Source organism: Parasteatoda tepidariorum, chromosome X1, assembly GCF_043381705.1.
Source record: "Parasteatoda tepidariorum isolate YZ-2023 chromosome X1, CAS_Ptep_4.0, whole genome shotgun sequence".
Classification (NCBI taxonomy): Eukaryota; Metazoa; Arthropoda; class Arachnida; order Araneae; family Theridiidae; genus Parasteatoda; species Parasteatoda tepidariorum.
In genome coordinates this window covers 65,420,401-65,447,991 of record NC_092214.1, presented here as the reverse complement: position 1 = coordinate 65,447,991, position 27,591 = coordinate 65,420,401, and the positions used below count along the sequence as shown (strand labels likewise).

The 27,591-nt window shown below is 27.8% G+C and overlaps 1 protein-coding gene and 1 long non-coding RNA gene across 3 annotated transcripts in view; one reads left to right on the top strand and one right to left on the bottom strand.

Annotated features, from left to right (window-relative positions):
• LOC107437109 (EBF transcription factor knot) overlaps positions 1-10,702 on the bottom strand; it is a 220,687-nt gene extending 209,985 nt beyond the window's left edge. For both annotated transcript variants that reach the window (XM_071187401.1, XM_071187402.1), the window contains exons 1-2: positions 9,894-10,702; positions 2,664-2,817 (exon numbers count right to left, since the gene is read on the bottom strand). In XM_071187401.1, the coding sequence (XP_071043502.1) occupies positions 2,664-2,817; positions 9,894-10,036 (297 nt within the window). In that variant the 5' untranslated portion in view covers positions 10,037-10,702. The remainder of the gene's footprint in view (positions 1-2,663; positions 2,818-9,893) is intronic.
• LOC139427033 (uncharacterized) overlaps positions 10,640-27,591 on the top strand; it is a 133,891-nt gene continuing 116,939 nt past the window's right edge. Inside the window, exon 1 of the long non-coding RNA XR_011638168.1 lies at positions 10,640-10,777. This is a non-coding gene — a long non-coding RNA (uncharacterized lncRNA). The remainder of the gene's footprint in view (positions 10,778-27,591) is intronic.

The following is a 27,591-nucleotide window of genomic DNA, read 5'->3' as shown; positions in this document are numbered from 1 at the left end:
TATATATATATTACAGCGAAGAATACATGAGTGATCTCCTAAGATAATGCCTTTAAAAATATTAACTACGAGAACATTAAATACTGATTGAAAATCACTTGCATTAACAAAATTAGTTAAAAAAACAGATATTGAACATATATAATGTTGATTATAGATATATCGTTGTGGAATGCAATAGTTCTGAATTATTACATTCAACTTAACTGTTTACGTGTCAAATAATATTAAATTATAAGACAGATTATCCTATTTGGCATTACTAATTATTTTTACAGTATTTATATTGTTCGCTGGTAAAATATAATGAAAAATGGAAAACATAACTACATTTGTTAACTACGGGAAAATGAGCATTTACGAACAACAATTTAAATTACGCTTTAAAAAAACTATGTACGAATAGTTTTACTTACTCTTCAAACATTTACAGCAATAAATATTAATATAAAATTTTCATCAAAACTTAAAGATAAACATAAAATATGCATTTAATCGCGAATTCGTTCAAAATCTTTATAAGATGATAAAAGTATACTACTTTTAAAATGCTGATTTTTACATCATTCAGTTTTGAGAGAGAAAAGTATTTGTAATAAAATTGAAAGTTAGTATCCAATAGTATTGCAGCGCAACCCAAAAGAACAAAATTTTTTCAAATGCTCGGAATACGAACAAACTTTCAGTATTCCATTGATTGTAATTTGAAAAATAAAGGAATGCATAAATAATTTTTTTATAGAAATGAAAACTTAAATGAACATATGTTGTCTTATTTGTTGTTTTTAGTCAAATTTAAAATATGTAGCTATTTGTGTAAATGAGAATGCACATCACTTAGGAAAATTTATTAGTCAATCTATAACAGTAAAATTCCTCGAACTAATTGCACACGAGAGTTCTTTCTTGTCTTGCTTTCAATTTTTAAACTATTTTTTTTTTAAACAAAAAGTTAAGTTTGTTGATATGTTTCATACGTTCTCCTTATTTATTTACGCCACTCGAATAAAAAATTCCTCTAAAATTACTGTACTTGCATGATAAAAACATTTTTAAAAAAGTAAATAAATAATAGTAATTTTGGTAATAACATCAAAATATGCGGTATTTAAACTATTCCGTTCGTACAGTAACAGTTCACCGGAATTTCTGATTTTAAAAATTAAGTTTTTATTACCATACATTTAGTAAAAATACGAAGCTTGAAAATAAATTTAACCAAATAAATGGTTTTTATGCCATGCTTTAAAGTATCATGATAAAATTAATAAATTTTACACATTTACTACTAAACAGCATGGTTATAAAACCATATTTCATTATTAATTTTACCCAAAATCATTAGCAAAGCGTTCCGAAAAACTTTCCGTGTTTTTTTTCGGTCCCATAGTTCTCATTGAGCTGTGAATTTTACCATACTCTGGTAGTTTTGACCATACTTTTTTTTCTCAGTGCAGAAGGCCTCTTTAGGAAAAAAATGCGTGCCACTTCCAATTTTTCTACGGGAAAAATGTTAAAAAAAAAATACTATTTAATGGACTATTATGGGACTGTAACCAAAATAGTACTTCTTTTTTCTTATTGGTCTAAATGGTGGCGATTAAAAAAATTGCATAAGCAATAAAACAAAAGCAAGTACTTAGGCACTATTGCTTTTTTTTTTTTTTAAATAAATAAAATAAAAACATTTTTAAAGGTTTAGTCAGTTATGTATAAAGTAACAAGAAAAATACATTTCTTATTAATTATTAAACAGTCATTAAACAATTAATGTGTTTTTTTTTTAATTTTATTTGCCAGCTAATCTATATTGTGAACAGTTCTTGAAGATATTTTAGAACCGACGTTGAACAGCTGACACATTTATAGGTTTGGGTTTATCAATATTAAACTCCGTCACCTCTAAATTTTGAGACCCAACACAGAAAACAAACTAGCTTTCGCAGAGAATTTTTGATGAAACTAACTTGCTTTTGCGTTATATGGAAAGGAAAACCACAAAACCTCTTACCTTTAGTCCACCCGGAAAGTTAATTCTAAGCCACGATCCGCCTACCACTAAGGATATTTCTGGTTTACACTGTGGCAGTTCCGGACCGAAAGCAGAATTCATGTTAATCCGCCATCTCTGGGATTTGAACCTGTATCACATCATTGGGAGGCCAATGCTCTAACATCTGAGCCACTGCGACTCTCTTTTAAATATTAAAAAAACTAGTGTATTGGATGCATATCAATTTGTCTCAACGATCTTTTGCTTTTATTATGCTCATACAGACAACATTTTCTTCTTAAGGTAATTAACCAAATCTACGTCAATATCTGACTACCAAATCGAGTTAAAGTGGAAAATCGCTTATTGGTAAAAATGTCCGCAGCAATTATTGCAATGCAGTAATAATTAGGTAAAATTCCTGATTAAATTTTTGTTAATTTTTCGTTTAGTCTTCGCGAATGTTAAAATTCTGCCTTGCCTTACGCCGAGATACGTACCACGGGGTAGAAGTTCACGATTTAAGTTAATTCAACTGGACTTACATTAGATTACATTGGACAAATTAACTGGAACTACATTACATTGAACAAATTTAAAAGTAAAAAATATTTTAATTGAATGTAATCAAGTTAACAAAAAGTATTTAAATGCATTATTCACAACTTACCTGGTCTTTTTCTATAAAACCCACAAAAGCTGTTCTTTCAACTTCAACGGGCTGACCAGCTTTATCATACAATGCAATGACAAAATGAAAAAAATTGCTTTTTCTGAGGTTATTTGGGGGCTGTTTTTCAAAATGTGCTCGACCTAGACCAACACTGAAAAAAATAAGAAAAAAATAATTTGTAAAAAAATTTTCACAACAATTCACAGATATTCAAAAAGTTATATAAAAATAGAAAGATAATCTTACACATTAAACTGGGCAACAATGTTGCAATAAAAATATCACAATTCTCATGACAAGAACCCTTAATTTTTTTAAATTTTTGTTAGAAAGGTGTTTAAGTACTATGTAATAAATACATTATGTCATAAATTTCATTATAAGATACTAATTATAATTATCAATTATATATTATTATTATTATTTATTTATTTATATATCCTGAAGTACCTTGAACTCTCATCTCAGTGTCACAAAAATTAAAAGAAAAAAATATTTTTTTGGAGCTTCAAATCGATCAGATTTTAAGAGACCCCAAGTTCAAAAAGCCCTTTCAAAATAAATAAAAACAAGTTTGAGATACTATTGGAAAAAAAATCAATAAAGCATAATTTTAGCCTATTATTTAGCTGTTTCTTTGCAATATTCGAGTTCAGCACATTAAATTCATTAAGAATTGACTATACTCAAGAGCAGAATCTCTTTGAAAATTTGTTACCTGGAATCGTTTCTTAACTATTAATAATCCGATGTAAAAATTAGCGGATCTTTTAAGTTGAATACAATGCAACTTAGAAAATATCGTGAAAAATAACTCTTAATAATTCCAAATCAACTGTTTCAATTTACCTATAAAAGAATTAATAAATTAAACTTAGAAGGAAGTATTTAAAAAAATGCTTCTTTTACTTTTCCTAAATTCTGATTTCAATCAGCAAATTTTTGGCAATAAACTCATTTAAAATTCAGCAACTGCGGGTGAAACCCACCGTAAAATTTCTTACATGCATGTTAAATAAAAGTAAGTTACATATAATACGTTACAAAGATTACTTCATACTTAAATACATTTAGATATTTAAATATGTTATGTCCGACAATTTTAATCCAAATTTGTGCAAGAGCCCATTTAAAGTTTAGTCGAGTAATTAAAACTCATAAGAACTGCTATTTATTTAAGAGTTCTGCGTAGATTTTTTTAAAAGAAATCATAAGATAATATGATATGCATTAAAAAGTAAATTTTCAAGGTCAGTAAATATATTTTTTAACAACTGCATTTGCAGAAACTTTAATTTATTGTGAAAAGCATATGAAAATTTCCAAAACATAACTTGCAATAATATTCATTAAAAAGCCTGTTTAGGGACTGGAATTTCATACGATATTAGAATATCGTGTACTTAAAGTTAACAAAAAAACTAAATACTTTTTTGAATAAATGAAAAGCATTTCAATACTTTTAGATACAATTTCATATGATTGATGTGATATTATATAATTGACTTTATAATGTATTTGAATGATTTTAAACGGTGAAGTATAAATACTCCTAACTGGCAATTTAATAAACTGAGCTCTATTACAAAGCTCTTTCTGTTTTTATCAAAATGTGTCATTGATGATTATTTTTTTTTTTTGCTATTAAATATCTGTAAACACTTTAAGTATTAATACTTACAACATCAAAAGTATTTTAACATAAAATTATCAGATTTTTTACATAATGTTTTCAAGTGTCTGGTGAAAAATAATTTGGTCGAATTTAATTGTTATGACTTTCATTTTTTTAGCGATTTTTCATTTTGTAATTTTATTTAAAAATATATTAGACGCTTACTAATTATAATGTTACAATATTATATAGCAGTATTTGATTTAAAATAAAATAAAAGTATAGTATTTTCATTGTAATATGCTTTTAAATGTCATTCAATGTATAGTCACTATTATTAAACTATAAAACTTAAATCTTACTGCTAGTTCATAAAAAGCAAAAACGTTTAAAAAAAACGTCAAAAAAAGAACTTTTTTTTTTTTAAAAGAAAAATTTCCGCTTCTATGATAATTCTTAAATCACTTTTTTAATTCTTATGATCAAATGCTTATGATATGACAAGAAAAATGCTAATAACATTTTCGCGTTGTTTTAAAAATATGCAATTATGAGGGAATTTTCGACTAATTTTTTTATTGCATTAAGGGAATTTTAAAGACCGCAACTATATATTTAAAAGTATTGATAATATTTTCAATTTATTTTCTCCAAAAACAGACAGCAAATAGCAGGTTTACAATATTTGATTTTTTTTTAAATTCAAATATTGTAAATATGCTTTAAAAATTGTTATCACGAAAGATAAACATGGTTGTATTATTTCGGAAATATCAATTTCAACAATAATGCATTAAATATTCTAAAATACATTTTATTTTGCTAATTCAACGAAAACTTTCAAAGTCTGTTAAAATGCATTAAAATAATGGGATATTAAAAGAAAGTTATAAAAGAATACTTGACATTGTGGTGACTAATAAAAATGAATTTCTATAGTAAGATAGACTAGAATTAAAAGAAGAAATTTTTAACTACAATGTATTTTACTGTTTAAAATTGAAAACAAAATTAAATAAGATGGATTAAAAAGTTTGAGGGAAAAGCTGCTAAATTTAGAATGATTTAATGATTATGATTTTGAATGAATACCATATTCTTTAATTTAAAAACTTGCACATGTTTTGTTATAAACAAAGAATTTAACCTGATATCATAATGCTACAAGAACAAGCAATGCATGTAATAAATTGCCAAGAAACTAGCTAATGTTTAAAAATACATAAAATTCATATTAAAACAAGAATAAAATGTAAAATATAACAAACTTTTTTTACAAGTGCTAAAATAATGTTATAATACTTTTTCTCAAACAATTCATTTAAATTATTTTCTGTATAAATATATAAACTTTAGTACATAATACTACAAGTAATAAAGACCAAAAAATACATGCTTTTTTTATTATTATTTAAATAAATAATTTGTCTCGATTCTTTTCATTTACAAATGAGGTTCAAAAATACTTTTCTTTTTAAATTTGCAGTCATCTTTAATATTTCTAACGAGCCTTTCCTAAATAATATTCAATATGATCCCTATCGAAAAGATTTTTTTAAATAAATATTTAATATTTTTCTAAGTTGTATGCTTTTATTGACGCATATTCAATGTTACTACTCCAATATTAACAAATACCATATGCCATTCCAATTAGACAATCACTATTAGATTTTATTTAATATATCCCCAAAGTTAGCTTTTGTTTTTCTACTATCATCTCAATTAGTAAGCCTTTCTTAAGTTCATAAGTTTCTATTTTTCATAAGCGAGGCCCTTGGCGGGAATAAAGAATATTGGCTCTTATACGGAGTTTAAGGAAAACTCAGCCAAAGTCTAAATAAATTTAGATTTTATTGGAAGCATTCGGAAAAGTTTGCTAGAAATGGTAAGAAGAGCGAGCTACTGTAATGAAATTGCGGGATTCTTTCTCCAAAAGGAATAACGCTGTTAGATGCGAAGAGCTGGCATCTTACAGGATTAGGGAGGGTCTATTTTAGATTTAGTAGTCCCCCGTTCATAGTTTCTTGAATTTTGCAGTATTGCAGAGAGGAAGAAGAGAATTTTAAAACACATGGGATTCACTTTTGTGAGACCAAAAGTTCATTTCACAACCATTCCGCCATTTTCTTCTAGAATTCAGAATAATTAATGTATGCTTTTTGTACTGGTTTTTAGACTTTACAAACGGATTCTTTATATCAAAGCAAAGAAAAGCCACAAAATCCAACTCGGCCGCTGAATTTTTCCCCATCTTTAAAAAAGTTAATGATGCTCCACGATTTCCCTTAATGGATCAAGTTTTAGAATGGCCTGTCTATTTACTTAATGTAGTTTTCTTTGCGCGCACGTGGTTATAGTATGTATGCCATGCAATATATGCTTAGATTTATGCATAAATATTCTGGAAATTTTTTTAATTAGTAATAATTTTAGTGTAGGCATCAAAATATTTGATATCCTCCTTCAAGAATTTTTCTTAGAATATATATTTTATTTGTAAGAAAGATTTATTAATACGTTATAAAACAATATAATTTGCTAATGAAATAATGCGAAATTTTTAGTGACGGCGACTGATAAAAAAAATTCACGTTCAGCAATTGAATATATTCAAATCATTTTTCAAAAACAATTTGACAAAATAATAAATATTTTAAAATAAAGATATGTTTATTTAGATAACGCTTTACAACAATTTGTACATAGGATTAAAAGAAATAATAATAATGCTGTAACAATTTTAATAATTTAACTAAAAGAATATGTTAAAAAATTTTCAACACACATACTTTTTAATACAACAGAGGCATGTAACCATATATGTTATGTAACAGAAAGTTTAAAATAATCCAAAAATAAGTATAATATTAAATTAATCCAAAAATAATTTGAAATAAAGAATATATTTATTAAATGAATGATATGAAAAAAACATTTTTTTTGATATTAACATGGGATTACCGAAAAGTGAAAATTAAAAAGAGGGTGCTTAAGGACTATTTAAATAAGCATAAAAGTTTCACGAATAAATGAATACTTATTTGAAACGGAATGACCAATATTTAGGATAATAAAGTTTGATGAGTTTACCACAATTTTTGCACTTGAACTGTTATATTAGCTTCGAATATTGACACAATAATTAAAAAAGATAATAACAATTCCATTCTAAATTCACAATTATGCTTTTCCCTAAACAAACGTAATATTTTAATGTATTTATAAATCACAGAAATATACGTTTATTATGCATAACAACTATGGTTGAAATAGATTATGATGAAACTTTTTCGCAATCAAGTAATAAAGTTACACGAAGACCGATTAAAAATAACAAATCATTGAACTTAGCAAATACTATAATAGAAAATTACTATGTTATATCCACAAGTTATATCTTGTTTTATCTAACTTTTACAGTGCATGGTTTACATGCAAGATAAGAGTAAGTTTAAAGTAAGGTTTACATGTAAGATAATTATATGTAGAGTCAGATAAAACTAATAACAGTACTATTTTAATAAACATGTACAATGTCAAATTATTTTTAATATCTATAATCATACTAATGATAACACTATCTTAAAGTTATCTAACGCATTTAGAAATATTATTGTATTAAAAAAAGGAAAATTAATGAGTAGTTCAAGACATGTTGAAATAGATAATGAAGATAGACCAGAAACTTCGAAATAGAGAATCCAGATGTGACACATTAATTTAAAGATTTAATTCAAATTTTAAACGAAAATATATTAGCAATAACATAAATTGTAATACCATAAACTATTAATTTATAAGTTTCAAACAACTTCGATAAAATGTTTTTTGAAAATTTTGAATAGGAATTATAATAAGCATTTCTAAAATATTTGAAGCTAAACTTTCTGTGGACAACTAAAAAAAATAAAAAATAATAATAATAAAAAATAATAATAATAAATAAATTTTAATTTAAGGAAACTTCTTGAAGGAAAGAAAAACTACTTTTTCATAACTTGGTTCTATTGAAAAGAGGAGAGAGTCTCCGAATATAAACCCTGGTTTTGTTTTTCCCCGACGGCTTTCATGGGTTTCGAAGCCACGGTGGAAAAAAATTATACTCGTTGACGCTTTTTTAAAAATTTAGAAGAGTATTTTTAGGTTCATAATTTTCAAATTTATGTAAAGATTAAGCTAAATTTTCGTGAGAAAAAATTATTAAATGCATTAAAAGAAAATAAATTGGCTTGTATATAATAAATATTAAAAAAAAAAATTTTACGAAATTTGCAGGGCACTGTTAGAATACATTTCAATAAATATATATAAAAAATAATAAAATGTAATATGTACCTAATTTATAAATAACATAGAAAACAATTCTTCAGTTTCTGTGTTATTCATTATTGTTTGTCATAACAATGATTTTAATAAAACAATGCTTCGAACTTAATGTTACTGTTACCTAAATATATTAAGTCTTCTAAATTCACTTATTATTACGTTTAGTTTTCGTTTAGTAAAACACTGTTAGTTTATTTTTTATAAGCTAGAAATACAATTTTAATGAAAGATCATGTCTATTTCTTTATATCAAGATTGTGTATTAAAAAAGCATGAAACTTTTAATCTCTAATATTATTAAAAGGAATATATATATTTAGTTTCTGAAAATCATAATGTGGAGTTTTAAAAAACTTCCAACAATTATTTCAGCTTAAAAGAACTATTGAAAAAATATATAAATAAAAGTAGCTATTATTAAAATTAACTTAAGTTATTACAAAATTCTAGGTGTTACCATAAAGGCTTCTAATAATTTAAAGTACAAAAAAGTATAGTGACACTAAATACAAAGCTATTTAGTAAATACAATTTAATGCCAAAAAATTAGACGCAAAATAAATTTTAGCGAAATTTTATTGTTTTTATCCGAATTTGCTTTTTGTTGCATCCCATTAAAATATATGCACCTTTTTCTCAACATATTATATAAATAAAACGCAAATAAATAAAATTAAAATTGACAAAAAATGTAATAATTCTTAAAAATATGCTTTATGTAATCATGCGTTCTATTAAAGAATATCAATATTTAAATAATATTTTATCCAAAGAGTGATTTCAATCCACAATGTTTTGCGAAAAGTATAATTTAAGTTTTATTATCTTTCACAGCCAACTAGTAAAAAATTCAATCACTTTGTATGCTTATAGAAGCATTGCAATTATCAAACATATTTGTAATTATCTAAAATTAAAAAATAAAATCATTATACCAATATCAATAAAATTCAAAGAGATAAAAGAAGAGATTTATATGTAATAACAAAATTCACAATTTGAATGTTAATCATAAATAGAATCTATAGTATTTGCCATTTAAAATGTTTGGAGCATAAAATTTGACAAAGTGTCATGTCTAAGAAATAAGTTAAGATGATACCTAAAATAATAAATTAGTGTCATTATCATCATCTACAAGTCCAACATTATTAGGTTTGTACTAAAACACAATCTCAAATATTATTAAATATGAATACACAAGTTATCGTTAAGAGCTATGACACATAAAATTGACAAGAATATTATAATACCACGTGTGGCGATTAAAAGAAAGATCTCACCTTCCGGCTGTCTGGTCAATCATCGTCGGTTGCATCCATCCCGTTCGAACACTGCCCAGTTGGGCAGATGTGAGAGGTTCTTCTTTGAGAGTGGCCATGGGCCCCCTGGGCTGGAGGCCAGGATCTTGCAACCCGAACATCATCTTAACTCGTTTGTCGTAAGCCTCACGGCGATAGATCAAGCGAGCGCCTGGGACTTTCCAACAACAATGAGATCTTTAGTGAGTCCTCTCAGCGCCCGCCCTCTTCAGCTTTGGACCACGTGTTGGGGATGGTGACGTCACACGGTGCTCGGTTCGCACTTTTGCAATCCTCCACTCGATGTTTGGCCGTGTACGGCGATCGACTTATTGTTTACAGCCACTAGCAACAACTTAGCAATGTTTTTATTCTCTTTTTTGCAAAGCTATTGATTCTTGATGGATTAGAGGAAATTGATTGTGCTGATAGTCCTGGTTTAAGATCGCTTGTTTTTAACCGTCTGTTACAACTTGTAAACTTCGGACTTCATCTTTACTAGATGTTTTTTAATTCAATCTTGTTTTTCCATCCTGTATGAGATTTTGGGATGAATAACACGATGTTTTTTGAGATGTCAAATGATTGCGATAGTACTAAAAACAAATCCTTTGATAATATTTTAACTGTTTTTATTCGCAAAGTACATAATCATCTAAACAGAGTCATATGATGCATGCCAAAACAACGAAGAGATATATTAAACAGACAAAAAATGTCCACATTCATCACTATAGTTCCTAGGCGACACTTAAGCGAGTTACGAAGTCCATCCAAAGTGAAAATGACCCTCGTGGGACAGTTGTCGAGTGGTGTCCCGCCTGGGTCACCAGTTGGAGTTATACATTCCACAAGGGAATTAGAAGGTAAGCTTTTATGCTTTTCCTCACTTCTTTTTTTCTTCACTTGAAAAGTGCGCTGTTTATTTATTAGATCGCTTTGAGTCCCAAGTTAACCCAAAAGCTTTGAGCAATAGTACGCCTTTGAGATCGGGAGTGCCTGGAAAACGGTGTTATAACCGGAACGGGAGACGATTCACAGGCGCCGGACGCAGAACGACGTCCTGCTTGTAAATGACGATTTGACGGAACTAAACCTCCGGGGGATGTCTTTTGTGCTTGTGCTCACTACTCACTAGTCCAGAGTAACAGGCTCTTTCCCGCAGGAGACCGCCCCCTTGGGAGCGGTTGGCGGGAACGCCAACAGGTGACTGACTAAAGCTCCGCCCATTTTGGGTGCCAAGAACCAATGGAATGATTAGGCGTAGGAATCGCGCCAATGGGGAAAGGCCCGTCTTTCCGTGTGATGTAGTCCGAGCTTCATGGTATTAGCATTTATTATTCTGATAGTATCGTTGGACTTGAGACGAATGTTTTCAGTTGGCCTCTGAAGCGGCTAGCTCAATGTTTGACAAGTGACCCTTAGTCTATTTGGCACACATTAGTTGCGCCTTTAGCGATATCTCCGTAAGATATAGCACGCTATATTTGTAAGCGCGCCAAAATTCAGACTTAGAATTTGTTGATAGCGTTTGGGGAGGAAAGAAATAAAATATTGTGGGGAAAATTTCGCTTGTTCTGAGACCGAAATAGTTTACGGGTGACTGAAGACAAATTTTTAATTATTAATTTATTTAAGAGTGATTTATTTTATATTAAATGCATCTTTTAATTTAATTTAGTAAATTTTTGAAATAAGCACATTTTTGATTCGTAATCAAAATTTAGTATGGTACATATTTTGAAAAATTTCGGAAATAGTAAAAATAATAATTTGGAAATATAAAAGCTCAAAGCGTTTTGGGTAAAAATAATATTTACCTACGTATGATACTACATTTTTTTTCTCCATCAGACTTGAAAATTCCATTTAAAGTGGTAAATATAAAAAAAATTATTCATATGCAATTTAAATCAATAAAAAGTTCCGTAAAAGTAATGAATATCATGAGTTTCTACTATTTGCAATATTTTGTCTTCATTTATTTGTATTTTAATGTTATAAGTGTCTTATTAAACGTATTTTTATGTAATCCAATTATTCTACCGTTTCTTTTATCATTAAAAAATATTTGGACATGTGTTTCAACCAATATATTTTTCATCTAAATTTGTTTACGAATTAATACATAATTTTAAAAAATCAATATTTTTACCAATTCTTGATTTAAAAAATTTTTCTCATTCTAAAAATACATAAAACCAAATTAATATAAGTCTCTGTTAAAAATTCACTTGCGAATTTTTATCTCTGTTCTTAAAAATGAACTATCAAAGTTTTTTATTTTTATTTGTTAAACACAAATAGAAAACACTTAATAAAATAAAAATAAAAAAATAAACACAGATATTTTTCAAAATATTTAATTGTTCAATTTTTTCAATAATTGCACAAAAAACTAACTTAAAATATTCATTCATTCAAAAACATACTTGTGAACGATTTTTTACTTATAAAATTGTTTATTCATCTATATTTTTACAAAGAATAAACTAACAAAACTATTTTGGTCTCCTGAGGACACACGATTCATTATAGAGACTTTTAAAGCTATTAAATTTATACTTACACAGAATATAGAAAAAAGACAACAAATAAAACATAAGAGAAAAAAAACAAATAAAGCAAAAAACAGCGTATTAAACAGGAAAAAATTTGCGCTATTCACTGAATAAAGATTGTTTCATCATATCAATTGTGTCAATATCATCTTATGAAGAAATTTTAAAATTTTTTTATAAAAAGGAGTAATATATATATATATATATATATATATATTATACACATACATACATTATTTTCCAAACAGGAATCGTCTGCCNTCATCAGCAAGACAAGTGGTGCCATTCGTTCTACTGATGCAGGTTTATTTATGTGACACTGATAAAGGTTTCCACATAGGTAAGGTCACATAGGTAAACTTTCATCAGCAAGACAAGTGGTGCCATTTGTTCTACTGATGCAGGTTTATCTATGTGACACTGAAAAAGGTTTAGGTTCTGAATAAATTTTACAATTTATGCATTTAGTACTACATTGTTGATTCAATGAAAATGACATCTTAACGCATTTCTGATTGAAAACTAACACATTTTGTGGGAAAGATTGTTTAAAATTTGTGATATATTTTTGAAATAAATTTTATATTATAGACACATATGGTCCCCCAAAATTGTTTCTAAAAAGTTTTTAAAGGAAAAACACTTATCAAAAAGAAAAGCAGTGTAAAGTCAGACAAAAAATTCTTATTTAATTTCTTATTAATTCAAATCAAATTTAATTTCTTATTAATTCCTTATTTTACTTATTTCTTATTTGACTTCTTAATTGAAATTGGATGGATTTAACGTAGAGTTAAGTAGCTCAAGTGCAGTATCAGCTATACAGTTGAATAGGACAGTGCTGACTTTCATCACCAAATGTAAGCAACATTACAAACTCAATGTAAACTGATAAAAAGGTGCTATAATAGAAGTCTTAATGCATAAATAAGAAGGTAAAATCTTGGGTGCAATTTAGGACCAGGTTATTTATCTATCAAAAAGGGCAACACACCATAATTAAAGGGGTACATATTGCATTAGGGCTTGTTTGGTATGGGTTTTCATAATACATATAACTTTTTTTCATTTCACTGAAAAAATTGTGTTCTATAATTCCTTCATACCAACATTTTTGTACTTCGCCTTTTGAAAAAAACTAATATAAGTGCTATTTTATATAAACTAAACCTCAGTTAAGCATAACATACTAGTACTTTTAGACAAAACATGTTGATCTATAATATACCTCTGCAATTGTGTTTAACAGTCTTTTGTCGTAATCATCAGTTACTCGCCCTCCATACTGCACCTCTCCCAGCATGTACCTTACTGTGAGCCACGAAACACCCTAAAACATATAATAATTAGTACAACAAGCACAAAATACTAAGAATGAAACCAAACTAAATTAGACAACTTTCAGTACACCATAAGATTTTATTTTTATAATGATGTACAGTAAAAGTTTGATATAAATAGTACGATATATTACCAGAAATTATTATGACAAATTTCTAAATCACCTTTAAAATGTTAATAGTAAAGATGTAAAATTGCATATTTATAATGAGTTAATAATAACTAGCCTTCCACTATTACAACACAAATTTGTTTAATTAGGAAATACATTTTTCTGCTGTTTAAGTGAGCAATATTAAAGGAAAAAAGTTTAAGTAGAAGACAGTTCTACTTACTTTTGGTATCAATACAGGAAAGTGGAAAACTAATAAAATTTTCTTGTTACAATTTCACCCGCTATTTTTATAAAGCAATTTGAATAATAATGAAATAAGTTAAGTAATAAAACAATTAATGAATAAAAAAGAAAAAATAAACAATTAATAAAATCATTTTCTTTACTTTAATGTGGATTTATGTGGATTTTCAAATTTTTTTAAAAAATCCTTCACACAATTCATTTTACTATTGGTGACTACAAGGAACTGAAGTGCTTCAATACAATCAATATTCTTCATAGTTTCAATATTGGTCTGTCATTGCTTGAATGAAAGTTAAGTTAATAAAATACTTAAGTAAAGTTGATACAATTATGCCAATTGGAGTACAAAATATGATGTTTCCTTCTTTCATATGTTCCTTCTAAGGTTAATATATATATATATATATATATTAGTGAAATAAGCAATTACGATTCCTTGTGGAGCGTACGTGACATTTTAACACTCTATATTAATGAATTAGTTAATTAATTTTAGAAAAATACCTCTCACTAATTTTCCATATTTGTAAATTTCAAACTTTCGAATCTCAAGCTGAGATACTCTAATTTTAACATAATATCGAAATATAACAAAATGTTGTTTCAAAAACACGCTCATGTTATAAATAATAAATGCAAATCAATTGGCTCATACTTGATACCCACATGGAGTAAAAAATTCTGATAAAATTACCGTACTGTAAGGTTATCGGTTTTAAAAAAAATAATTCTGGTAATAAAAACTAAATTTTACGGTATTTAAGCCATTTATTTAGTAATTTTTCCGTTCATATGGTATCGGTTTGTCTGAAATTCTGGTTTTCGAAATTATAGTTTTTATTACCACACATTTAGTAAAATATACAAAGCAAAACAAAAAAAATAAATTTATTCGAATAAATGGTTTTTAGGCAGTGCTCTAAGATATCGTGATTACCTAATTTTACCTCATTTACCAAATTTTATCACAGATTATAAAAGCATATTTTATTGATAATTTTCGAGAAATCAATACCAGAGCACACTTCGACAAGATTTTCCGAGATTCTTGATGTTCATATAAAGTAGGAAACACTGTATATTTTAACATATTCTGGTAGTTTTGACCGTACTTTTTTCCTAAATATAATTTTACTTTGAATTTAGATTTAAAATGGCTGAACTAATTTGATCTCTTTTATCCAAAAACATATTATTTATTCAACATTCAAAAATATTTAGACAGAACTTTCTTAGCCTTATTGTGTACTGAAAAAAAAATTCAGACTATCTTTGCTGTATAATTACTGCAAAAAATATTGTTTGGATTCAAATCACTGATTACAGCCTTAATTATCAGACGGAAAGCACTAATAAAGAAATCAGGCATAAAGTTTTCATTGAAAGTACTTCTTTATGAAATAAAAACAAAATGGAAATTTATGTTATATTGAAATGGAAATATGTCACAGAAAAAGAATCATCCTAATTAGATCCTAGTTCATCCAAAAAATCTTCCTACGTTCGGATTATTTAAGAAAAAAACAAGAGTAAAAATAATAATAAATAAATAAGGCAGGATTATTATAGAAAACAGTGGAAAAAAAATTTGCATACAGTGACAACACGTGAACATTTTATATTTTGGAAGAAATATGTTCACAAACAATATCACAGTAAAGGTTATGCTAATTTTCAGCACTTTACATTTGCAGTTTTCCTAAATCATTTTTTAAGCCACAAAAATAAATCAAAAAGCCACAATTTATAATTTAGCTGTTTTTTTAACACAATTATAATTTAACTGTTATAATTTATAATTTAACTGTTTTTGCTTGGTAAATAAATTTACTCGAAAGCAAGTCCTATCAGAAAATAAAGGTCTGGGCCCTTTATACCTTGTCTTGTTTTTTACATAATTGACCTAGTTATTGTAATTTATATGTGAGGAAGAATGCTCCTGAAATTTCGATATTTGATCTTGCTATTTAAAAATTGAATTCGATAACAAAATTAGATGATATAAAATTTTTTTATGAGTTTTTATAAAAGCTAAAACAGAGCTTTTATTTACAAGGACAAAGGCTTATCTTCCTACTAATACATTTTCTTTTAAAGAGTTATTTTGTATAATGTTGGAGCAATATCATTATTATTTAGTGCAAAGATGTACTAGTCTAAAGTTAAGCTCAACTTTCTCTTATAAGTTTTGGAAGACTCTAAAAAATATAGTTAATAATTTTCAGACATAAATAGCCTACTTGTTAAAAATATAGTGCACTTGATATCCGTAAGAACAGAAAAAAGTTTGTTAAGAAAATTCTTACAACACAGTATATTCTCTTCTTTTTTAGGCGTAATATATCATGGAGCAAAAAGAGTTTTTACATTGAAGTTTTTGCATTAACCACATTTTATTACATACTAAGAATGCATTTCTGCACTTAAATTAAAGGAATAAATTTTTATCCGTGAAAAAATTTATCAATAATAAAATGTATAATTTTGCATGTTTATTTTCTACTGAACTTTGCATAGGCCACACATAAATGATAAAATACACGTATATCGAGAATTTTGGGGAAGTTTTACCTTTTCATAAAATAAATTGTCCTATTTTCACCTTTTATACTGATGTGTGATGTGCTTGCCTTGTTTATTAAATTATTAATGAAAGGCATACTTTAGCTCATTTAAGAAAATATTTTCTTTTCATTTTAATTCTTCAAAGTATATGTGGAACATTATTCACTTATTTTTTTTTACCAGTGTTAAATATTGATCAAAACATTCTTTTATATTCAATAATCTGTAATTTATAAATAATTTTAAGATTTATTAATATTCAAGGAATAAAATTGTTACTAAAAGTATCTATGCAGTAGTATAAAAAGCAGAAAAAAAAGCCTAAAAGTATAAAAAGCAGATGAATTAAAATAAAAAATACGTAAATGATTAATGAAAGTAAGTTATAAGTGTGATAAATAATTATGAAGCCTTTTTCTTAATCATAGATATAAAGTTGTTGAAAAAAGAAATATAATTAAGAATTGGCAATAAATAAGCCGACTTTACGACAAATTTACGACTTGATATTCAGATTTATACACATATTTTTAACTGAATTTTATCTTCATATATTTTAAACTAAATAGTATATAAAATATTATTTCTACTTTTTTTTATAATTAGATTTATTTTGTGTACCTAAATCTCATATATTTAATGATTATTATGAATTAATCTTTTATCAGGCATATTACAAACGACCGTAAATCTGCTACAAGATATTATAAAAAAAATAATTTGAAAACTCGAACAAATGTTTTAATTTTTAATATTACTGAAAATTTTATGGTTTTTAGTGCTAATAACGCTTTATTTTATTTTGGACAAAAATATCCATATCTTAGTTAGTTTCTATTATGTTTGGCTGCTAACATTAAATAAAAAATAATTTCAAAAAAGAGCGAGATATGAAATTACTTATTTTATAGTTTAATTGTTTTTATAAAAATATTCATAAATTTTTATATAAAAGTTTTTGTTGAATTTTATGAACAAGTTAAAGAAATTACATATGTTACAAATTGCATGCAATTATCTGCTAAACTTTTCGTGATTATGCCCTTCAATCTATTCTTCAAATCCCAATTCTTTTCCTTTTGTCTATTAGTTGAAGAGAAAAGGAGAAAGGCAAAAAATTAAAATCAATATTGGGGGGCCTAAACTTTAGAACGCTTTTCCATCTGCAATAATTGGGCAGATCACATATTCTCATATGTTAAGTGTATAGAACTTTTATAAAGCATATCTTAGTTGGAGTTCTTTAAATCATGTAGCTTAGGTAAAAATGTATACATTTTATAAAGTTGTATTTATACTTTATTCATGCACTATGCATAAAGACCAATAACTATTAGAGCTTTTGTGAATGAATCTTGGTACTTCTTTTGCACTATAATATGCACATAAATATGGATAGTATAGTGCTGAGTAAGACTACTAAGACTTTGTACTTGTAAGACTAAGCATTTTGAGCCAGAAAAGACGAGTAATACTTTTACAGCTCGAAGCCACGATGACTCCTCGTTGCGCAACGGCACTGAGCTGCGATTTTCAGGAGTGGGGTTCGATCCTCTGTGGCGGTTTGAAGTCCTATCTACTTCAGTCTCCGCATCGATGGGTACTAACTCCTGGGAAGTAAAGACAGTATTGTAGGCATTGCTCTAATCATGCCATTGGTCTCGAAATTATGTCGCCCTGACCCTCCTGGCCCATTACGGGATGTTGCAAGAATACTTTACTTTATTTTGAATTCGGGTAGGAAATTTTATCAACTTACGCCATTTTTGGTTTGCAGGATGAAGTAAAATCTCACAGTAGGGAAATGATATTAATTTTTATATAAACACTGATGCTATTAGAAGTACATAAATTTATGAGTATGTTAAGCTGTGAGAAAAAAATGCTGCTCTAACTTTCATACACTATCATTTAAAATTGAAATATTAAAAGTTTTAGTTAAATTCTCTATTCCTAAAATTTGATTCATTAATTTTCGATTTTAAAAAATATTTAAAATTTTATGCATTTTGACTAAGATTGTCGTCAATAATCTAATTTGATGAGTTTCTTGGATTTCAAAACTATATCGATTCTGTTGTTCTAGCAAAACGTAAGCATCATTTCCAGTTAAAATTTTAAAAGCTTTATTTAAATTCTATATTTTAAAAATTTAATTTAATCATACGAAGTTCTTGACATACTTACAATTCGATGAATATCAACCACAGTGTAGTTAATAATAAAATTTAATGCGCATTTTCAGTTTCTAAATTGTATCGATTCTCGTATCGTCGCAAAATGTACTACTAATTATAAAATTCGAAATAGAAGTAAACAATAGCTTCCCTATAAAAGATGTTAACATTCTACCTATTACGAACTGTGAATACGCAATTGACGGAATACAATAAATTATTTCCAATGGAATATATCCTGCATCGCCTTTATACCCAAGAGAATTTCTGTATGGTAAACAGAAGAATATATAATATTTTGCAATTTGTGTTTACTTTGTTTCAGTGTACGATAATTAATTTCATTTTTCTGAGGAAAATTCATTAGCTCGACTTACATTTAACTCAGAATATTATATTACAACATTCATTTAATTTTGATAAGTAAAAAAATAAACAATGTCTTATATCTTTAGTGTATAAAGAGTAAATTCTTAAAAGGTAGAACATATTTCTTTTTCTTCTTATTTTATTTATTTATTTATTTTATTCATTTATTTATTCATTATAACAGAATAAAAGAAAATGTTGTATAAAGTTGTAGCAAACGTACGGCTACTGTAACAGCTGCTGTTACTGCTGCTGTTACAGTGAAAGAATTTCGAAATCTTCGAACAGCAGCAACTACTTTTTTTCTCATTAAAATATGATATTCACAGCGGTAAAATTAAAATAAAAAATTCACAGTGGCGAAATTAAAATTAAATGGTTAGTTTTGAGAAAACGTTATATGTAATTTGCTTCTTAGTCAAAATGGCTGCGCTTGACAGAGATGAAAAAAGTTCATTATACATTTTCATTGCATAAATGATTTATCACTTTTGAACGTGCTCTGAGGCAACATCAGGAAGGAAAATAGTCCAGTGATTTATATACCACTTTTTGGTCTCTTTTTCTTTGAGTAACGTTGTTAACGTTGAGTAACGTTATTTGAGTAACGTTACTATTCCATTTTAAGCTTTATTACTGTGAGGATCACATCTCAATTAAGGAAAGTAAGTGTTGCTACTTGAAAAATTCCTAATTTTTTCACTGTAACAGTAATCATGAGAGCAAGATAAATGTCCCTCAAAATGACACCTTTCCACAATAATTTAATCTTTTAATGCTGTTAAATGTTTGTTGATATTGATCTTAATATATGAAGACAAAGTTGTTCTACAATTTTTTTTCTTTATTGCAGTGTGCTATTTTTATACTCTTCTAAGCTAAAGTTTTTTCATAAAAATTAAGTAAATCAATATAAGGATCCCTGAAAAAGTAATAATTTCACTTCTCTAAATAAGAGCTTTTTAAACTGGAACCTGCAACTCCTTATGCTACATGTTACATTATTTATCACTTTTTTTTAGCATTAAGTTAATTTTTATCAAGCGAATAGAAAGATTTCTTCCCCTGAATTCTAAAATAGAAGCTGTTATGTACAGTTTGCAAAAAAAGAAGAAAAAAAAACGGCATTTTAAAAATTGATTTTTTAGAAACTATTCGACCGACTACTTCGCTAGAATTTTGCTTTTTGCCTTGTTAAATTACATTCTTAAAAATGGTGCAAAAAAGAAAAAAAATTCACACCTTGTACTTCAAAATTATTAAACAAAATACTATTATGAAAATAAAATAAAAAATATTTACGAAAAGTTATTTTTTTCATTGAATTATCTTTGGATGAACAAATTGTTCAATTTTACACAAAAATTTTCCAATTCGCTTAAAAAGCTCTTGAGACAGGGCGAAATTAACATTAAGGGGTCCAAACTTTGGTTCAATCACCTGACAAAACTAAAGGGATCATATTTCTCAGATTCTGGCTTCTCCCTACAATTTGAGAGTCGAAATAAAATATGATTATTCAGAGAAAGTAAGTTTCTGTGTCTGATTTCTTTACTTGAAATACCATCTGCACTAATTAATTAGCATACTTAAGGTTATCCTTTTGAACCCTTAAGATTGAGTTATAGAACGTGAAAATCCGTTCATTAGATCAAAGGTTATTCTGGGAGGTTCATTTTTAGTGCACTGTTCACTATATATAAGTGATCACATAGTTAAAATGACTTTCTTGTCTCTAGTATTCTGGGTCAATAGAAGTTTATTCTAATTGTGAACTACAGAAAGTTTAGAATACACTCCTTTTAAATAGCTTCTCATTTCATATGACTTTCAGAAAATTTCCAGAAAGTTTTCGTAGTTTTCTTTCCGTGTTAGCTTTCACTAGAATTGACTGGTTATAAGGGATTTTAACCAATGATCAATGGGAAAAGAATGGTTTTTGTCCATTTTCTCAAAAATGACGATTAGATCTACATCTGGTGTATTTTGAGGATTATTAAGTTTTGGTAAATCATTAACACGGAAAATCGGTTCTCTAAGAGAGTTCTTACTCAGTAAAGATGGGCCGTGTTATAGAAAAACGGTACCTGACCAACTTAATTTTTTTAATTTTTTCTTAGAATTAATTTTTATCTACTTAAACCGATCCATGGACTTAAAACTCTTCAATTTTTTAAAAGCTGCGATAAATAAGCCAAAAAATAACTCACAATTCGTAAAAATAACGAAAATCCTTTCTTTATTAAATGAAAACAACGTGCAAACAGTAAAAGAATTCTTTCTAAAAACCATCTGACGGTATTGTGTACTGAGACACCATTTTATTATGATATGACAACTCATCCGTCCAAACTTCTATAGTTGAGAAGGAGTGATCTGAGACATTACTTTGCTGTAATGGCCCCCACAAACTTCAGATCTCAATCTTACTTAGTATTTGTGAGATAAATTTGGATGAAAGTTTTTAAATTTAGATACCTATCCATCCAGTTTAACACTATTTAAAAATGAGACTCAAATCCCTCAATGGCATATAATCCTTACTTTTCGTTCAAACCCTTCCAAAAAGAGTTTAAGTTATATTATAGACAAAAGATATTGAAAGGTAATATTAAAAGGGTTATCATGCTGTTAAGTTTGTTAAGCATGGCACTTAAGTAATTTATTATTACTATATATATATATATATATATTTTTTTTTTGAAATCCCAGACAAAATTTAATAATTTTCTCTTCTAAACTAGATTCTTTAAGCATGTATAATATAACGTTAAAAATTAATAAAATAGATTTTCGTATAGAATTATTGGGTGAATTATGTTAAACTTCCATTTTTAAATTAGATGTTTATTGTAAATGACAGTTTCTTGGATTGGGTAGATTTACATAATCAGTTTTTTCTAGCCTGACAAGAGCTTACCAATCCTGGTACTATTTGAATGTAATGTTTGAAGAAGCTACCACTAAGTAATAATTTTTAAAACCGTTCTATCAAGGAAAGAATCCTTNGTTGGACATTTAACAATCCACTATATATATTGGAAAACTCTGAAAAAATTATTAGAAATTTCTATTTCTATTATGCCAGCAATTTTAGTAAAAAGTACCGGGATCCAGAGTGCCGGTATTCTTTACCCTAATTTGATCCGGAATTTTTTAGCAGTGTAGGCTCTTGCCAAGCATTGCTATTTTTCGTGATTATTAGGGAGATTGACCACCATTTCGTGACTACCATCAAAATAGAAAAAAAGTTAGGAAGAAAACGTTTCATGTCTTAAAAATTTTTGTCATGTCCTCTCATATCCATCTTTTCCGTTCTGTTTTTAAAGGTTTTTATTACACTCTCTTCTCTTTAATGATCACGAAAAATAGTGCTGCTTAGTAAAACCCTAGTGCCTAGTTTAATGGCAAATGCCTAATCTAATCACTTAGTATTTTCATTATCGTAGTTAGTACTACTTTGACAATGCATACCACAAAAGTGAAACGAAATGTCTTATTAATGAAAGAAAAATGTAAACATAAAATAGTGTGAATTCTTGTTCTTTTAAGATAAATGTAAGTAAATTGTTTAAGATTGAAAAATTTAGTTTTTAAAAGATGTTAGATTTAAGTAACTTGAGAAACATGCAACTTATTTTAGAAAATAACACGACCTTACTTTTTAAAAATCAGGGTACAGTCAAAGAAATTGGAACTTGTTATTGCACTCGTTGTTGAAGTAAAGACTGAACAGTTTTGATTGAATAAAAGAATTCATCTTTTTGAAACGACACACGAACATGGAAATCAACTTCCCTTTTTAGCTATCACAACATTAAATAGGTGCTGATAAAAAGGGGTAGAGCGAAGCAAGAATTTACAAAAACAGTTTATTTACATTTCTCTGATTTACAAATAATTCACGGAATGACAATGATTTAAAGTGCGCATCAAAATTCCATCTTTCTTTGTTATATCAAAGATACTTGAAAGTTTTAAACTTGTCATTCATTTAGTAACCAATTTTTCACAATTTGAAAGAAAGTTGCCCTTACTTCAAACGCTCAAGATCTTGCATCGGGATCAAAGTCATCTTTCTTGTCATTTCTTCCGGTTGCTTCTTCATGCGAGGCAAATAATTTATTTTGTTTGAGAGGCTGGGAGAAAAAGCGTTTACTTATTTAGTTATTTATTAGGGGAAAGGCGTTGGGGTAATATAGAAAGTCATGACTCGCAGGTGTGGTTAAGCAAACCCTGGAGAGTGAGGCTAAAGCGTGAATGAAAGGAAAGAGGTCAGAGTAGAAATCTTTCTAGCATGCACTTCTATTAGTGATGCAAAAAGCAGAGGCAGACTTTATGGTCCATCTCCGAAGAGGCTGCAGTCCTCCTGGGCGTCTTACAGATGCCTCTGAATGTGGTGAGGTAAAGCGCGAACCGCTGTCCTCTTTCAACGCCAGTTTTTCTCGTATTCATCAAGAGAGCGTCGCGGGACCCTCTGCATACATTACTAGACCCCTTTCCTCTTTCTCTGCATCACACTTGTAATTCTGGCACTCTTCAATTTCTCGCAGCTTTATGGCTTCTCTGAGACTCACAGACCAACCGTAAATGCGTCCCGGATACGGGACAAGGCTTGAATTTATGAGCTTCAACCGTAAAGGGTATCTTACGATTCAACGAGAGAGAAGGGGGCCCGACACTTTTTCTGAGTGGGGACAGGGCCCCCCAAGTTTCAGCTTTTCTCTTTCCAATAATGCAAAGAAAAGGCAGCAACCCGTTTCACTTCAACTTTCTGGTAATGTTTCGAAAGGAGAAGGAGGGAGGGTTCTCCGAAATTCGAAGATGCAAAATGTCGAGTGAGGGGTCATAAAGTTATCCAATAAAACGGCCGGCTATATCATATGATATAACAGGAAAGATTGTTTTGCGTGCTTCGCGCGTTTTCTCTATTGCCTACCTGCCCTCCTTCTCTTAAAATTCTGCCATATTTTGTGCTTTAGTGTAGAGAAGAAATTGAAGAATCAAACAAATGTGAGGAAAAAAATACATAAATATTTTTAAAAAATGGCGAATGCAATCTGCTTTATTGCGCTTTCTGTTTCAATTCGTGAAAATTTACATAACACTTAATCATTCGACGATGTTATAATTTTTCTTTGTTAGCGGTAAATAATTTCTAGTCATAAACAGGGAATTTTATGTGCTAGAAAATTCGAATTGTTATAATAACGTGTATTATGCAACGAATTACATTTGGTGTAAAAATTAAAAATTAGCTTAATTAAGCTTTTCAATTGTTTAATATAGTTTTACAGTTTAGTAAAGAACGCTTATAATTTGTATTAAAATTAATTTTTAATAAGAGAGATAGTTACAGAAGCAAAATTCATGAGCTTGCAATTTTTTAATTTGTTCCGAAGTATTTCTTAAAATGAATAAAGTGAGACATGAGGGGCTTTGAAAAAGTTAATTGGTAGCTTAAATGAAGACATTTCAAGCAGAGATAAATGAACTTTTCGCAGAAATTCAATTTTTAAAGTCATTAATCTTGTCTTATTCACCTGCTAGTACTGTTTTATCAGTTATAAATGTATTACAATTAAATTTGAATGCACTTAGACTTTTAAGCTATTTTACCGTACTGTTTGGCGCAGCATGTCCTCATTTGGACCTTGTGCCACTAAACCCTACATTCAATCAATCAATCAATCAATTTTTAAAGATTTAGTCGTCTTGAATATATAAATAAAAAATATTGCATAGATAAATAAAATTGCGTATATAAATAAAAAAATATTAAAATGCTTAAGACTAAGTAAAAATGAAAGAGCAAGAAAATTTAAAAAAAAAAAATAAATAAATTATACTTTTAAATAACAGTTTAAAAATATTTTAAGACTATGGTTATTGTCTTATATAAGTGAGGCATACCATCAACAAGTTTATTGAGTTATTTAATTTTTATTCAATTCGAAGAGGAAATTCTTAGTCATAAACTTAAAATGCATTTTTAAAGTTCAAAAATAACCGAAAATGCAGATAAAATGCCAGACAAAATGAAGGATTTAGAAAGATGTCTATTTGAAAAAAAAAATCAACAGCGAATTACTGAACTTGGCATTTATTTGTGTATTCAAAAGTTATGAAAACATTTAGAAAATTTAAAACTTTATGAACATTAAACATTTCAAAAAAATAAAAGCTCCTAAAAACTAAAATCATTGTAAAGTTTATAAGCCTTAATTATAAATGTATCTATAAAATTAACTAGCAACACACACAGAATACGAAACGAGGGATAAAGAATTAAGTTTATTTTCTGATTAAAATAAAGCATTTATCAATCAATTGTGGAAAATAGTGAATATAATAGTTACTTCTACATTTCGGCATAATAAAAGCATTTTGAATAAAGAAAACATAATAAAAGCTGAAAAAGCAGAAAAACATATCAACTAAAAGCATATCAATAAATAAATAAATAAAATCATAATTAAATACTGAATGCACCTTTAGCATTTACAAAAACAGACACTAGCTAAGAGACATTTAATTGGCCAGAATTAAAAACTGCTTATTTTCTCGATTAAGTAATAAAATTTTTCAATCAATCGTACTAAATATGGCCTTTATTTCTATTTTTAAGGAGGACGAAATCATTTTGAAAGCTGAAATCATTATAAAGTTCAGTATTAAAAATAAAAGCATGACAAAAATTAATATAGAAAACTATGAAAATTAAAATCAACGTGAAATAAATATGTATAAATAATACATGCATTTATTCAAAAGACAGATACAAAAAGAATAAAAACAAAATTTTTACAAAAAACAGACACTGAAAGTAAAACATCAAATAAATCGTGGGATTTAAAAAAACGTTTATTTTCTCTTTAAAGTTGGACATTTAACAATCCACTAAGTATAGTATTTTATTTCTATATTTAAGATGAATGAAAGCATTTTGAAAGCTAAAATCATTCTAAAATCAAAGTTTAGTATAAAAAATTAAAACATGATGAAAACGGAATAAATATAAGAAATTATAAAAACTAAAATCAACATGAAATAAGTATGTATAAGTAATACATGCATTTATTCAAAAAACTGATACAAACGGAGCAAAAACAGGAAAGTTTACAAAAAACAGACACAGAATATAAGACACCATAAAGATTCAAAAACCACTTATTTTTTCATTAAAGTTAGAAATTTATCAATCAATCGTACTAAATAAGGTATTTATTTCTATATTTAAGAATAACAGAAGCATTTTGCAAGCTAAAACCATTATGAAGCTCAGAATAAAAAATGAAAATATTATGAAAACTAAATATATAAAAATAATTAAGAGAATTATAATCAAAGGGAAATAAATAAGCATAAATAATCCATGCATTTGTTCAAAAAATAGATGTATAGGTGAAAAGAACTTGAAATATGGCTGATTAAAATGATATATTTATCAATTGATTGGTAGTGTATATAAGGAAATTCTTTCCTAAAGAGTAAAAAGAGAAGCTAATTTTGAAAGAATTCTTTGTGAGGGTAAACTCCCCTATCTCCGTAATATTTGTTTCAGCCCTTTGATTCAGTTTCCTGACTGGATGTTCTTACAGTGGTCTCACGGGATCTCACTAAAGCCCTTGGCTGCCCCATGAACCATTTGCGCCTTGCGGCCAAGCTGCTCATTTCCCGTCATGTTATAGTTATCTCCTTGCTGCCGAATGGTACCCATGGCGTACATCAAGGCCCGATGCTCATAGTGGACTGTTAATTATGGCCCAGGTCATCGGCATAGGTCAACGAAAAGTAAAAGCTGCAGTGTCGACCGCCATTTTGGGTGACCAGAACTACAATTACATTGCAAGTATCATGTCTTATTAGTTTTCGATTGATAACAGAAAATATTGTTTTTCTTCCGAATTCTTAATCAGTAATTGGTTTGAGAGATAATAGGACTAGTGATAGGATAGACTTTTACTGTAATGGCGTTGTGAAACAAATGATATGTACCTTGATAGGACTGGAAAAGTTATTTGTTTGAAACAAATAAAATGGAGAAATTATTTGTTTGAAACATATAAAATGGAAAAATTATTTGTTTGAAACATATTAAATGGAGAAATTATTTGTTTGAAACATATAAAATGGTGAAATTATTTGTTTGAAACATATTAAATGAAAATAGAAAAATAGAAAATGTTTTTACTGAAATGAGCATTGCAAAACTACTGAAGTGTATTTTGATTGTATTAGAATAAGTTTTAGTTTGAAACAAATGAGAAAAAAGTAATATATATATATATATATATATCCATGTG